Below are 15,750 nucleotides of genomic sequence, written 5' to 3' on the forward strand. Positions count from 1 at the left end.
TCTTAACAAGGCCCTCATGTCACGGCCATTCAGAATGCTTACGACCAGACACATCCTGGCGCAGATTCGCCCAGGGGACTGGTTCTTTTCAGTAGATCTAAAAGACGCGTATTTTCACATCCAAGTGAACCCCCACCACAGGCCATTATTGAGATTCGCCTTCGAGGGGCAGACATACCAGTACACAATTCTACCATTTGGACTGGCACTGGCGCCTTGTACATTCACGAAGTGCATGGATGCAGCTCTCTCCCCCCTAAGACAGCGGGGAATGCGCATTCTGAACTACCTCGACGACTGGCTCATACTGACTCAGTCAGAGGCGGAGTCCCATACTCACAAAGCCTGGCTCCTCAGCCATCTGGAATGCCTAGGGCTCAGGGTGAATTTTTCCAAGAGTATTCTGTTGCCCAGCCAACGTATCACGTTCCTGGGAACAGTTCTCGACTCCGTACTTATGAGAGCATGGCCCACCTCGGCCCGTGCTCTATCGATTCAGCAGTTCGCCGCGTCGTTCGTAGAGGGCTCCTATGTACCCCTCCGAACATTTCAGAGGATCTTGGGCCTGATGGCCTCAGCATCATCAGTACTCCAACTAGGCCTACTGCGTATGCGTCCTCTTCAGCTGTGGCTAGCACCTCAGGTACCACCCCACGCCTGGCGCTCAGGCCTCTTGAATATCAGGGTGGACCAGCGCTGTATTCGAGCTCTGGCCCCCTGGAAAGATGCCAGCTGGTACCAGCAGGGCGTAAGCATGGGGGTGGTCTCAGAGAGGAGGGTCATTTCGACAGATGCTTCCAACTCCGGTTGGGGAGCCCTGTACGAGGGCAGGCCTGCCTCCGGCCTCTGGTCGAGCTCGGAGAAACGCCTACACATCAACTGCCTCGAGATGAGAGCGGTTTTTCTAGCCCTAAAAACCTTCCTTCCATACCTGGCAGGACACCACGTCTTGGTCCGGACGGACAATATGTCAGTGGTCTCTTACATAAATCGCCAGGGCGGCCTCAGGTCCCGCAACCTGTTTGCCATAGCCACACAACTTCTGCTATGGGCTCACACCAACCTGCGCTCGCTCAGGGCAGCTCACGTGCCGGGCACGATGAACACAGGAGCAGACATGCTTTCTCGGGGCAACGTTCCCCCAGAAGAATGGTCACTCCACCCCCAGACGGTTCTCCTACTATGGGAGGTCTTCGGGAAGGCAGAGGTAGACCTCTTCGCCTCAGAAGACAACTGTCACTGCCCATTCTTCTTTTCAAAGAACAGGGATGCGTTGGCCCACGAGTGGCCCAACCTTCCCCTTTATGCGTTTCCTCCGGTCTCGATGCTCCCTCAGGTCATCGAACGGATCAGGAACACGAAGTGCGCAGTCCTCTTGGTAGCCCCCCTCTGGCGAACCCAGACTTGGTTCCCAGAGCTGATGCAACTGTCTGTAATAGACCCGTGGCCTATTCCACTGAGGAGCGACCTCCTGGCTCAGGCGAACAGGACTATCTGGCACCCCCGTCCCGACTTGTGGGCCCTACATGTGTGGCCGCTCAACGGGTACCCCAGGACCTCCCAGAGGGTGTCCTAAATACTATTATGGAGGCTAGAGCTCCGTCTACTAGACATCTCTACCACCTTAAATGGTCAGTGTTCTCCAGCTGGTGTCTAGCTCGGAACCTCGACCCACACACTTGTGAAGTACCTATGGTACTATCCTTTCTCCAGGAGATGCTGGACGCGGGACGCTCCCCCGCCACGCTCAAGGTGTACGTGGCAGCCATTGCGGCATTTCACGTACTGGTAGCCGGATCTTCTTTAGGTAAAAGCGACCTTATAGTTCGCTTCCTTAAAGGTGCTAGAAGGCTTAACCCGCCTCGGCCACCTTCAGTGCCGGCCTGGGACCTTTCCCTGGTTCTACGGGCTCTTAAGGGACCCCCCTTTGAACCACTTCAGTCGGCTGATCTAAAACCCCTCTCCCTGAAAACCGCTCTGCTGTTGGCACTGGCGTCAGTTAAAAGAGTAGGGGACTTACAAGCGCTTTCCACGAGCGCTTCCTGTCTTGAGTTTGGCCCTAACGACTCTAAAGTCTTCCTTAGACCAAGACATGGATATGTACCTAAGGTGCTCTCAACTCCGTTAAGAGCCCAGGTTATTTCTCTGTCAGCTCTCCCAGTCTCGGGAGAAGACAGTGATGCTCACACGCTCTGCGCCGTCAGAGCTCTGAGAATATATCTGGAGCGTTCTGCCTCTTTCAGACAGTCTGAACAGCTTTTTATCTGTTTCGGGGGCCGGACCAAGGGTCTTCCGGTCATGAAACTCACGCTATCCAGATGGATAGTCGACGCCATTACTCTGGCATACACCTCACTGGGCCTCCCTTGTCCCATAGGTGTTAGAGCTCACTCCACAAGAGGCATGGCCTCCTCGTGGGCTTGGTCCAGTGGCATCCCTATCAAAGACATTTGTGCGGCGGCCGGCTGGTCCTCTCCGTCCACATTTGCAAGGTTTTATAACTTAGAGGTCCCTGCTCTGCAAGCACGAGTTATCTCCATCTAGGCCCTGGCTCTGTGGACCCAGGCTAGTGTTGACTCAGACACATGGTTGTTACCTCGAGTTATGTGGGTTTTATACTTAGGTGACTGGCCCTTTCAGTCCAGCTCTATGTACACATTATGAATATCTCTTTAGGCCCGACGTTCTGGTCTGTGGTATTCGGGCCACTCTGTCATAGTCCCGGGGCTCCCTGGACTCTCAGAGTAGCCACAAGACTAATAGCACAGCGTTTTAAAAAGGGTTCCCACAGTGTTTGCAACGCAGTACGAGAGAACGTTCTCGTAAGGGAACGTACTTGGTTACTTACGTAACCTTGGTTCCCTTAGAGATAAGGGAATGAGTACTGCATTGCCTTGCCGTGCTATTTCTCTCACATCAGGTGTTTTCGCTTCAGTCGATTAGACCTGTCATATGGTGAGTTTTCTCTGTATTTATACTCTTCTGTCACGCCCTGTTTGGCGCGCTCGAGTCTGGCAGGGCGCCAAGCGCTCTGATTGGTTCGCGCGCCTCTGCCTTCTCGCCATTGGTTCGTGCAGTTGCCTCAGCACAGCCTATTTCCCACAGCGTTTGCAACGCAGTACTCGTTCCCTTATCTCTAAGGCAGGGCTCTACAGTGCGCCCATTTCACTCGCACATGCGAGTAAATATTTCGGTGTGTGAACGTGAAAAAATATTTGGGCGCACTTGTGCGAGTGACACAGCATTTTTCTATAGAAACAGCTGCAAATACATCATCATGAGGAGGGGCAGAGTAGGACACTATATTACCGGGAGATCAGTTATTTAGGCCTAAATCTTAGAGCATATGAGCGGAGTGGAGCGGTGAGAATCTCCGCTCATCGCTCAGGGAACTGTTCACCCCTCCGCTCCCCTGCTCAAAGCTACATCAGGCCGCTCCGCTCATTTTCGCTCAGCACTCAATGCAGTTTGCTTCGCGCTCCACTCAAATCGCCCCCCGCTCGCTCCAAAAAAGGAAAAAAATCTACATGTATATCACTTGTAGCGGTCCCCAACCTTTTTTGCCTCACGGACCGGTTTAATATCAGACAATATTTTCACGGACCGGCCAAGGTGTGGCGGATAAATACAACAAAATAAAATGATACGAACGGCATAAAAAATGGGGTATTTAAAAAAAATAGCCTATAATAATAAACGTGAATCCAATATGTGTAGGCCATACTAGCAACTTTATTAGCAGCGTCCTCTAACATCGCGCCTAAAGACAACTGAGAAAGTCTGAACACAAACAAAATGCCCCCAAAAGAAAAAAATCTCCATGTTTTCGGTGCTGATGCGTTCATGTAACATGTAGGCCTAAAGGCCCGTAAACACCGGGACGAATTTCGCTCGCGATATTCGCCGACGTTTAACGCCTCGTGACTAAACAAAGGGCGCCAATGTGAGTGTGCACACCGACGCGAAAAATGCCACGCGTAAAAGCGTAATTTTTTTTTAAACGCCTAGGGTTCGTTGTTTTGGTTTGACGCGCCGCGTCAAAAACTATCCGACCAATGAGATTGGCGCTTTTGCTCACGTGTCTGGAGCTTCTGAAGTTACAGTAAAACACAACTTGGGGGCGCTCAAACACAAAACGGTCTTGCCGAGCACACATACGTAACAGCGAAGAAGATATACGCCAAGTAGCGTCTACACTGCCCATAGACAGACACTGCCAGGAAGAAATGACGAGGAAGATGCAAGGCAAGATGAATGTAGAGCTGCTGGTCTCGTTGGTGTCGGAATAAAGAACTATTATGACAAACGCGACAGCGACTACAAAAATCTTGTTAAAAGAGAACTGTTATGGAGTGGTATTGCAGAGTATAGACTGTTATGGAGTGCTATTGTATTTCTGTTTTACATTAAGCGCTATCTAATGTCAGGGAATGAATTTGCATGTTCACTCGGCTCATCGTCAGCGAAAAACGCTTGGGTGTGAACACAAAAAACGCGTTGAAAAACGCTGGCGAATAACGCGCGCCGATATTCGTCCCGGTGTGTACGGGCCTTAAGGGTGGCGCTGCCAATAACGCACCTAAAAGCTGTCATAACGAACCGGCAAAATTAATGATTATGAATATGTAAAATATAGCAGGAGACATTTTAATTGTTTACTAATAAACAATTTTTTTTTATGTCTGTGTCGGCTGGAAAGATGCTGACTCGCGATCTTCGCAGTATTGAACGCCCCAGAGAGAAATGCACATTTCACGGATTACATAAGAGAGCAGTCTGTTTTCTTTAGTTTTGAATTGTTCTGTTTAAAAGTAGACATTTCAAGCTTTATATATATGTCTCAGGTCTGTCAGGCAAGTAGGCTATACGCTGAATTTCGGTTCATTTATGAGACAAACTCCAGGTTCACCCGCCGGCGCCTTCGTGTCGTGATTATCTATTTTCTAATATATTTACTTATTTATTAAATCCAGACAATTGGTTGATGAAACACTGATCAAAATTAAGATACAATTAATACAAAACGAAATTAAATTTAAAGACAGGCTTTGTGCTTTCTGTTTGAGGTCTCAGTTAAAGTTTTAAAGCAGTCTTTTAGTGCCGCTGTCAGAGCGCTCACGTCCGTAACGGAGAACTGTCCCATCTGTAACATTGTTTGTTTTGTTTTTTTGTGAAATACATTTCTAAATAAATGCGACTTATAGTCCAGTGCGACTTAGGCTATGCCTATATATGTTTTTTCTTCTTCATGGCGCATTTTTTGACTGATGCGTGGCGTGAGCGGAGCGGAATTGGAGCGGGAAATAGGGCGACGCTCCGTCCTTTTGAAATTGGCGCTCTGCGCTCTGTCCAAGATCCGCCCACTCGCGCTCCCCGCTCGCTCCCGCTCCACTCCGCTCACATGCTCTATAATGATAAACTTCTACAACAAAAATGACTGTGCCCCCAAATATTTGTCTGTGCTCCTAATTTTTTTTATTTAGGTGCACCAGTGCTCCTTGTTCAAAAAGTAAGTGTAGAGCCCTGCTCTAAGGGAACCGAGGTTACGTAAGTAACCAAGTACGTTCACTCAAGTCAGCACAGCTTCAGCTCAGTTAGCAAACAATTACCCAAGTGGAAACTCTAAGAGTCAAAATTGAACATGCATCAATCAGATCCTTCAGAAGGGCCGAAATCAGTTTACTGAGTTTTGGAACAATGGATCCAGAAAGACATGAAGAAGAGGGATAAGAAGGAGGAGGAGGAAGGGCAAGGGCAAGAAGACAAGCAGTCGCAAAAAAAATAAAATAAATAAATAAATAGAGGAGAGAGTAAAAAAATTAATTAAAAAAAGTAGGTTTTTTTGTACATGAATGAATAAAAATGTGCCAATGTATCCATTGGTTGTGTCTTTTGTGTTCATCATGTGAAAAGGTTTGTGAGGGGAGGAACCACAAGCAACATAACTTACCAGTTTTGGAAATGTTGTTTTGAATTTATTGCACCAGTGTGTTAGACTATGTTGTAGTGTGTGTGATTTTGAGGGCTTGTGTGCTGTCTGAGGGCAAAGTTTGGTTTTTCAGCAAGAGTAAATGGTTTTGAGTGTAGACCTTCATTTTGACATGAAAATAGGGTGTTTGGGGAATTGGGTGAGACATTATGGATTTGTGTTCAGTTTTGAGAATACGAGGCATAGTTTCAAAAAATGTGTTTAAGCAATCGAGAAAAACGTCTCGGGTTACGACTGTAACCCTTGTTCCCCGAGAAGGGAACGAGACACTGCGTCGTCGTCGTGACGACACTTTGGGGAACGCCCTCAGCGTAACGCATCTGAAGCATGAATGAAATCTGTCCAATCCTGATTGGTGCTGCGTCATGACGTAGTAGATGACGGCATAACCGGAAGATACAAAGGGACGCTGGCACAAACACACGTTAGCTCCTTTGCGATGAAGCAAGCGCTCTGCCCGTGATAGGTGTGGCGACGAGACGCAGTGTCTCCTTCCCTTCTCGGGGAACAAGGGTTACAGTCGTAACCCGAGACGTTCCCCTTCGAGGGAACTCGCACTGCGTCGTCGTCGTGACGACACTTTGGGGAACGTAATGCCCACTATGCCACACCGCAATCACGCCCGCCCTAGTGTGAAGCTGGGAACCAGGCACACTTAGGACGCGAGCACTCTGGCGCCAGGCGTCGCAGACTGTAGAAACGTATGAAGCTGTGCGGGGTGGCCCACCCGGCCGCCTCGCAGATCTCCTGAAGCGAGACGCCAGAAAGGAGGGCCACCGAGGAGGCCATACCCCAGGTGGAATGTGCCCTCACGGCCATAGGTGAAGGCAAATTGCGCACCTGATAAGCCGTGGCTATAGCCTGGACAATCCAATTGCTGATTGTCTGTTTAGATGCAGGCAGCCCTTTCTTGGGTGAACCAAAGCACACCAACAACTGGTCTGACTTCCTCCATTGAGAAGACTTCTCCAAATAAACCCTAAGGGCTCTGACTGGGCAGAGCAGGTGAAGTCGTCTCCCCTCTTCCGCCGTCACGTGAGGTGGAGGATGGAAGGCCTGAAGAACCACTGACCGTGCCACATTAGATGGCACCTTGGGCACATAGCCCGGTCTAGGATGTAAGATGGCCTTAACTCCGCCAGGGGCAAACTCCAGGCAAGTTGGCGATATCGCCATGGCCTGGAGATCCCCCACTCTCCTCAGAGAAGTGATAGCAAGGAGAAAGGCCACCTTAAGGGTCAGGTTCTTTGCCTCAGCCGACTCCAGTGGCTCGAAGGGGGCCTCAGCCAACCCCTCAAGTACCACCGCCAGGTCCCAGGTTGGGACTCTGGAGCGAGCCGCAGGCCTCATCCTCCGAGCCCCACGGAGGAAACGTACAACCAGATGGTGCCTCCCCAAGGGCCCATCACCTATAGGCGAGTGGAAAGCCGCAATGGCAGCCACATACACCTTAAGTGTGGACGGGGTAAGACCGGTGGAGAAGCGATCTTGGAGGAACTCCAGCACTGAAGCCACTGGGCAGTTAACTGGGTCCACCTCACGCTCTCTACACCAGGTGGAAAACACATTCCACTTCAGGCTGTACAGTCTCCTGGTAGAAGGAGCCCTGGAGCTGAGTAGGGTCTCGACAACATCTGCTGACAGGCCAGCCTCTAGGTACCGAGCCCCCTCAGGGGCCAGACCCAGAGGTTCCACAGCTCTGGCCGGGGGTGAAATATTGTGCCCCCTGCCTGCGACAGCAGATCCCTCCTCAGAGGGACCTGCCACGGAAGGCCGTCCAGCAGTGCTACAATGTCCGAGAACCATACTCGGGTCGGCCAGCGGGGTGCTACTAAAAGTAGACTGATCCCCTCCCGGCGGACCCGCTCCAGGACTCCCGGGAGCAGAGCGATCGGGGGAAATGAGTACAGACGCAGCCTCGGCCACGTCTGCATCATGGCGTCCAGCCCCAGCGGAGCTGGATGCCTGAGAGAGAACCACAGGGGGACGTCTCTTGAGACGCGAACAGATCCACTTCCACTGGGCCGAATCTCACGCACATGGCTTCCACCACCTCTGGGTGGAGTCGCCACTCCCCGGGCCTCAGCCCCTGCCTCGACAGGACGTCTGCTCCCTGATTTTGGTCCCCGGGGACGTACATCGCTCTGAGAGACGACAGTTTCCCCTGGGACCACAGAAGGATCTGGTGTGCCAGTCTGCATAGAGGGCGCGACCTCAGACCCCCCTGATGATTCAGATACGCGACTACAGAAGTGTTGTCCGAGCGTATCAGGACATGGTGGCCGCGGAGATCTGGGAAAAAGCTCCTCAGAGCTTTGTAGACCGCCAGCATTTCCAGGCAGTTGATGTGCCAGGAAGAATGCCGGGTCTCCCACAGACCTCTCGCAAAGCGGCCGTCTATGACCGCGCCCCAACCAGTGAGGGAGGCATCTGTTGAAACGGTTTTCCGGCAACATGATGCTCCCAGCACCGGTCCCTGGCACAGGAACCAAGGTTTCCTCCATATGACGAGAGAACGAAGGCATTTGCGCGTTACCCTGATCATACGGAACGGATTTCCCCTCAGGGAAAACCCCTTGGCTCTCAACCACCACTGTAGGGGTCTCATGTGTAGCAGGCCAAAAGGAATAACGTTGGACGCTGCTGCCATGAGCCCCAGCAGTCTCTGAAACTGCTTCACAGTGAGGTTGTGGCCTAGCTTTGCTCTGGAGACCATCGCCCGTATGGATTCCACGCGTGCGGGAGACATTTGTGCCCGCATCGTCGTGGAGTCCCATACAATTCCCAGGAACGTAGTCCTCTGGGAGGGCGTCAACACACTCTTTTTTGTGTTGAGTCTCAACCCCAGGCACCTGATATGGGCCAGAACGACATCTCGATGTCGAACTGCCATCTCGCACGACCTGGCTAATATTAGCCAGTCGTCGATGTAATTTAGTACACGGATGCCCTGGAGTCTCAGCGGAGCCAGCACTGCATCCATGCACTTGGTGAAGGTGCGAGGGGAGAGAGCTAGGCCAAAGGGAAGAACCCGATATTGGTACGCTTCGCCCCCGAAAGTGAACCTCAGGAACTTCCTGTGACATGGAAGGATGGAAATATGGAAGTATGCGTCCTTCAGATCTATCGTGACGAACCAGTCCTCGAACTGGATCTGACTCACGATGGCTGGAATTGTCAGCATCTTGAACCTGAATCTCCTCAGAGAACGATTCAAGTGCCTGAGATCTATTATTGGACGCAACCCCCCCATCCTTCTTGGGAACTATGAAGTACCGGCTGTAGAACCCGGACTCCCTGTCTGGCAGAGGAACACGTTCTATGGCCTCTTTGACCAACAGAGGCCATAGAACGGATGCCAAGATGGCGCCAGTGTGTGTGGCTCGCCGTCTGTTTCTGCTTGCGCTCTGTGTGTTTGTGCTGTATGTATCACTTGTCGCTCTGAATGTCAACTCCCTGCTGGTGTATAACCACCAAACATTGTTGGATCTACGACTTTACGCTGAAGTTTTAGTAAAGTCGGATCATTCTGGACGTGGGAATTTACCCCCGTTCCTGGCGAGGATCCCTGCTCACCTATGCCGCCTCCCGCACCCACTTCCTCGGCGTAAGCGCACACGTCGTCGGGGTAGACGTAGCGGTCGGCTGGTGAGGCTGAAGGCTTCTGTGGTGGACCTTTCTTCTGCTCCTTGGACCGAGTTTGGAGGTGTGCGTGGCGGCCTTATTTCCCGGCGCTTACTGGAACCTGACGACCCCTGGCTGGTACCTGTTGTTGGCCCGGATGATGGGTTTCAGGCCCGCGGTCCCTGCTCTCCTCGCCCCCGCTGGCGCGGGGTCAATCACTGCAATCTGCGGCCTCTGTGTCGGACTCCCCGGACAGCTGATACCGCAGATCCACCGGTTCCTGCCAGACTCGATCTGGTGAACGCTAGATCACTAGCGAACAAGACTTTTATCCTAAAGGATCTCTTCACTTCCAGAGAATTGGATTTCCTCTTCGTGACTGAGACGTGGATGACTGTTGGTGAGTCCAGCGCCTTCACTGAACTATTACCACATGATTGCTGTTATTTAAACTCACCTCGGATGTCTGGTCGAGGAGGAGGAACAGCCACTGTTTTTAAGAGTTTTTATAAGTGTAAGCTGCAATCTCCGTCATCCTCTTTTACCAGCTTTGAACTCACTTTATTTTTGCTGGGTCACCCTCACATCGTACTGTGTGCCGTGGTCTATCGACCTCAGAAGTACAACAAGGACTTCATAAATGAATTTTCTGTTTTTCTGGCTGAAATCATGCCTAAGCATGACCGTGTCCTTATTGTCGGTGATTTTAATATTCATGTATGTTGTCCTGATAAGCCAATGGCAACGGACTTTCTAAACCTTATTGATTCTTTTAATCTTGTGCAGTCTGTGTCTGGACCTACACAAGAACGCGGACACACACTTGATCTTGTTTTATCTTATGGTCTGCCTGTTCTTAATCTTGAGATATGTGATGCAACTTTCTCTGATCATATGCCCGTTCTGTTTGAGGTTGCTCTTGCCTGTAATACTACAGTTAGATCTGCTGCTGCTGTTCGGCGCTGTCGTATTATTAACCCTTCCACTGCCGCTCAGTTCTCCACTGTCTTCAATCTTAGCTGCGTCTTTCCTGAGACTGTGTCCTCTACTGAGGAGCTCAGTTCATGGTTTCACTCCACCTGTAAGGATGTAATAGACACTGTGGCTCCATTAAAAACCAGGCAGCCTAAAATCAGATCTGAGCCCTGGTTGAATGACGCAACTCGGGCTATTAGACGTGAGTGTCGCAGAGCTGAGCGCAGGTGGAAGAGGGATAAACTGCAGGTGTTTTTTGAAATGCTTAGGGACTGTTGGCGACGCTATCAAACAACTGTGAAAGCTGCTAAAAGAAAATATTTGTCGGACATCATCGTGTCAAACTGCCACAAGCCTCGCATCTTGTTCAAGACTATTGACTCTGTCCTGAATGACCCTCAATCTGTCAGTATGGAGACCTCCCCTGTTGTTTGTGAAATTTTTCTTCATTTTTTTATCAACAAGGTTTGTTCTACTAGGGCTTTAATTTCCCCCTCTGCGTATGACCCTTCAATCTCTGTCACCTGCTCTGCTATTTTTAACCAGTTTGAGCCTGTGACGCTGTCGTTTGTACAGGAGATTGTTGGTCATATGAGGCCCTCAGGTTCTCCTAATGATGCTGTCCCTGCGCGATTTTTTAAGGAGATCTTCCCTACTGTAGGTCCTTATGTTACTTCAGTTATTAACAGTAGTCTGTTCTCAGGTGTGGTCCCTTTGAATTTTAAACATGCAGTGGTGCAGCCACTGATTAAAAAACCAGGGCTAGATCCTGCTGTTCTTGCCAATTATAGGCCCATTTCTAAACTCCCTTTTTTTTCAAAAATCATTGAGAAAGTAGTTTATGGTCAATTAATGGCCTTTTTGGAACACCAAAATATTCTCGAGATTTTCCAATCCGGTTTTAAATCCCTGCATAGCACTGAATCAGCACTTTTAAGAGTTTTTAATGATATCTTGTTAGCTACAGACTCTGGTGATTCTGTGATTCTGGTGCTTTTAGATTTAACTGCTGCCTTCGACACAGTGGACCACAAGATCCTAATTTCTCGCCTGGACCAGTGGGTGGGCATTAGAGGCGTGGCATTGGATTGGTTCAGGTCGTACTTGGCTGATAGAACGTTTTGTGTTAGCCTCGGCGACTCTGTGTCATCCTCTGCTCCCCTCTCATGTGGGGTCCCACAGGGCTCAGTGCTTGGCCCTCTCCTCTTCTCTCTTTACCTACTCCCGCTTGGCTCCATAATTAGGAAGCATGGGATTCTATTCCACTGTTATGCGGACGACAGCCAAATTTATGTACCTCTTAAGAAAAATGATACCAGCTCTGTTATTGCATTAATGAAATGTCTGGATGACATCAAGGCCTGGATGTCTTTAAACTTTTTAAATTTTAATCATGACAAAACAGAGGTGATGGTTTTTAGTGGATCCACTGGAACCCCCCTGTCAGATCTTGGTTCCCTAACCCAGTACATGAAACCCACCATTACAAACCTGGGGGTGAAGATGGACCCCGATTTTAAACTTGAGAGCCAGATTAGGTCTGTCGTGAAATCAAGTTTCTTTCACCTGAGGCAGCTGGCCAAAATAAAACCGATTCTTTCCAGACAGCATTTTGAGACAGTAGTCCACGCTTTCATAACCACTCGGCTGGATTACTGCAACGCACTGTATGTGGGGGTCAGTGCGTCGACCATCTCTCGGCTCCAGATGGTACAGAACGCTGCAGCTCGACTTTTAACTGGTACAAGAAAGCATGAGCATATTACCCCCATTTTAGCCTCACTCCACTGGTTGCCCATTCATTTTAGAATTAATTTCAAAATTCTTCTATTTGTTTTTAAATCCTGCAATGGTCTTGCCCCGCTATACCTCTCTGAGCTTGTACAATTTTATACTCCTTCCCGGTCTCTCCGGTCAGCAGATCAGCTGCTCCTGAGAGAGCCTAAAACAAAGCGGAAGCTCAGAGGGGATCGTGCCTTCGCAGTGGCAGCTCCAAAACTTTGGAATAGTCTGCCTCTGCACATCAGACAGGCCTCCTCTCTGTCTGTTTTTAAATCCCACCTAAAGACCCACCTCTTTTCCTTGGCTTTTAACACCTAGTAGGAAGTTGACTTCATTTATTTTATTTTAAGGATTTTATATTGATTTGTTGTAAAATTTAAAATTTTGTTACTTTATCTATTTGAGTCTATTGTACTATTAAGCTTCTGTTTGTTATTTATTATTATTGTATTATTATTTTTGTGTGCAGCACTTTGGAAACCGTGTGTTTATTTAAATTGTGCTATATAAATACAATTGGATTGGATTGGATTGAACAGGGATTGAACTTCCTGTTCCATAACCCGAACCTGCTCTGGGCCGACCACAGTCCAGACCACCCCGTTGAACTTCGGAGGAGGGGAGCTGAACTGCAGTCTGTAACCCAGCTCTACAGTACGCAGGGCCCATGCAGATATATTCGGAAGGCATGACCATGCGCCGAGATAATCTACTAAGGGAACCAGCCTCTCGAGGCTGGCCTCGGGTGTCAACCGAGCCTCGTTCCCGACCCCCTGAAGCGGCTGACCGGCAGGGAGCAGTCGAGAATGATTTTCGGTGGGCGGACGCGTTCGCTGCCCAGCCACAGGTCTTTCTAGAGGTGGCTGGAGCGGCGTGCGTACGCGGGAAATCAGTGTGGCCCGAAGCGTGCTGGACGGCGGGAACACAGCATTGATTTCCCGAGAGCTCCGAGAAGGAGGCGACCTCAATCGCTCCACCCCGGGGGGGACAGCTCTCAGCGGTCCGGCCGCAACTAGGACCGCTTAGAGGAAGCCTTCTTTGTCTGAAGGACGGTCCTCAGATCGACCTTAGGCTCAGAAGGCTTGCCTCGAGAGCGCCGCCTCCTTTGCCAGGCTCCCTCAGGAGGGGCGCGGGAAGCAACACTCTCTTTTTGCACCTGTCGGTGCGAGGAGCTGGTAGACGGCCGAGGCTGCCCCTTTGAGGCAACCTTCCCCGAGGAGCCAGAGCGGCGAGGGAGGTACTGTTGGAAAGCCGCCGACTGCTTTTTCACCTCCTGAAACCTCTCAACGACGGTACTAACCGCGCCGCCGAAGAGGCCAGAAGGTGAAATCGGGGAGTCTACGAGAAAGTGTTTCTCTCTCTCCTTCATCCCCGATAAATTCAACCAGAGATGTCTCTCCACACACACCAGACCAGCCATGGAGCGGCTGATGGCACGGGCCGTCTCCTTGGTGATGCGGAGAGACAAGTCGGTGGCTTTCCTCAACTCCAAGATGTCACTGGGAGAGGGACCCTCACCCTCATCAAGCTCCTTGAGGAGGTCGGCCTGATAGGCCTGCAATACCGCCATAGTATGCAGGCAGCTACCAGCCCGCCCAGCCGCCATATAAGCTCTGCCCACCAGCGAAGATGTATCGCGGCATGGCTTGGTGGGCAGTACCGGGGCCTTAAGGGACGATGCGGCCTCGGGAGAAAGATAGCTCGCGAGAGCTTCCTCCACCCGAGGCATTTTCCCATAGCCACGCTCAGCCGCCCCCAGCACATTAGAAAATTCAAGCACTGGGGGGTTGGAGAGCCTGGCTGAATATGGTTTTTCCCACGACTTGCACAACTCATTGTGCAAGTCAGGGAAAAACGGAAGGCCCCGGCGTGGAGGTTGAGACCGGCGCTTATAAAATCTTTCATCCAGCCTACTGGGCGGCTGGATTTCTGGTTCTTCTTGTGGCCAATCAATTCTTAATTTGGCCACAGCGCGGGTCAAAACCTCCACCAGCTCCTCTTGAGCGGGTGCGTGAAGAGGTTGAACAAGCTCCACATCACCCGCCTCGATGCTTAAAGTATCTGACTCCTCAGAGCCAGATAACTGAAGCATCGGTTCCACCTCGCGGGAAGAAGCCGCATCGTGGGCTTCCGCGCGAGGCGGGAGAGCATCCGAATCTTCAGACGAGGACCGGGAAGATGCCGAAGCAGTCCCGTGTCCCGCTGAAAGATCCATCTGTGAGCCCCACGATCTGCGGCGCCGCGCTGCCTCGGCAACGGCGGGCCCAGAACCGCGGGGCTCGCGAGCTTGGCTGGCTTCATCGAACACGGCCAGCCGCGAGCGCAACACACTCCCTCGAGAGCCGCCCTAGCGTGCTGCACACCCAGGCAATGCACACACAGCTGGTGTGTGTCCGTGCCCGAAATATAGCACGGACACGGGTGCACACACCGTCTAAACTGCTCACTAGACATATTGTGCTTTGTAACTGATATATAGCAGACAAACAACACTAAATAGGACGTACAATTCACACAGAGCGCTTTAGCTGAAGAGCAAAAAGCTAACGTGTGTTTGTGCCAGCGTCCCTTTGTATCTTCCGGTTATGCCGTCATCTACTACGTCATGACGCAGCACCAATCAGGATTGGACAGATTTCATTCATGCTTCAGATGCGTTACGCTGAGGGCGTTCCCCAAAGTGTCGTCACGACGACGACGCAGTGCGAGTTCCCTCGAAGGGGAACTGTAATAGAAGTACACGGTCAATGGAATTGCAAAATGTAACAAAAATACTATAGCAAAACAAAAATAATTATCTAATAATTTGAAATGTTTGAGTTTTCCTATTGTTGTTCCTCTAAAATCTAACTTGATTTTGCACTTTCCTGCAGTTCATGAGATTATCTCTCAAAACACCAAAGAAAAATACATTAACATTAGTTATCAAATGAGTATTTATTTATTCAAAGTGATGCAGTAATGGCTTAATGAGATAATGTAAATGAAGCTAGCGCAAGTTCTGCCAGGAAGACTCAATCGTTCGCGTCATTAATTACCTCCTCATCTATCCAATTATATCACTTACTGTAGCTTAAAAGGGCAGCGCTTACACATGTCTGAGTTCGCAGATGCTGTCACTCCAGTACCTCCATCCTCCCCGCCTCCACCAAGATGGGATCTTTCCTCCAACTCCTCTACTCAACCAAGCTGGGTCCTCCCTCTATCAACCCCAACACCATCAGTCAGGCTATCCCTTCCATCCTGAAGACTTCAGATGTCTTTTCCTCCATCCACCCCACCACCACCAGATGGCCCCTTTCCTTACTCCGCCGGGGGGTGAGCGGCGCCCCCGCCTTCGTCTTCAGGCGGGACTCGCAGATTCAGTACCCTCTGAATGC

At 50.5% G+C, this 15,750-nt stretch overlaps 1 protein-coding gene across 1 annotated transcript; it reads left to right on the top strand.

The window, feature by feature from the left end:
- Positions 1–217: 217 nt before the first annotated feature.
- Positions 218–2,077, top strand: LOC309495294 (uncharacterized protein). Its single transcript, XM_082164965.1, has 2 exons — positions 218–819; positions 856–2,077. Exons 1-2 carry the CDS (start codon positions 236–238, stop codon positions 1,574–1,576), a joined length of 1,305 nt encoding a protein of 434 aa, XP_082021091.1. The 5' UTR covers positions 218–235; the 3' UTR covers positions 1,577–2,077.
- Positions 2,078–15,750: the final 13,673 nt, after the last annotated feature.

This window comes from Leuciscus leuciscus (genome assembly GCF_965113295.1).
Source record: "Leuciscus leuciscus genome assembly, chromosome: 3".
Classification (NCBI taxonomy): Eukaryota; Metazoa; Chordata; class Actinopteri; order Cypriniformes; family Leuciscidae; genus Leuciscus; species Leuciscus leuciscus.

Bases quoted from the DNA above. Each gene is read 5' to 3' on its own strand.
- LOC309495294 (XM_082164965.1), top strand. From the start codon at position 236: ATGGATGCAGCTCTCTCCCCCCTAAGACAGCGGGGAATGCGCATTCTG. The intron at 820-855 runs GTACGAGGGCAG...CCTCTGGTCGAG, and splicing joins AACTCCGGTTGGGGAGCCCT to CTCGGAGAAACGCCTACACA.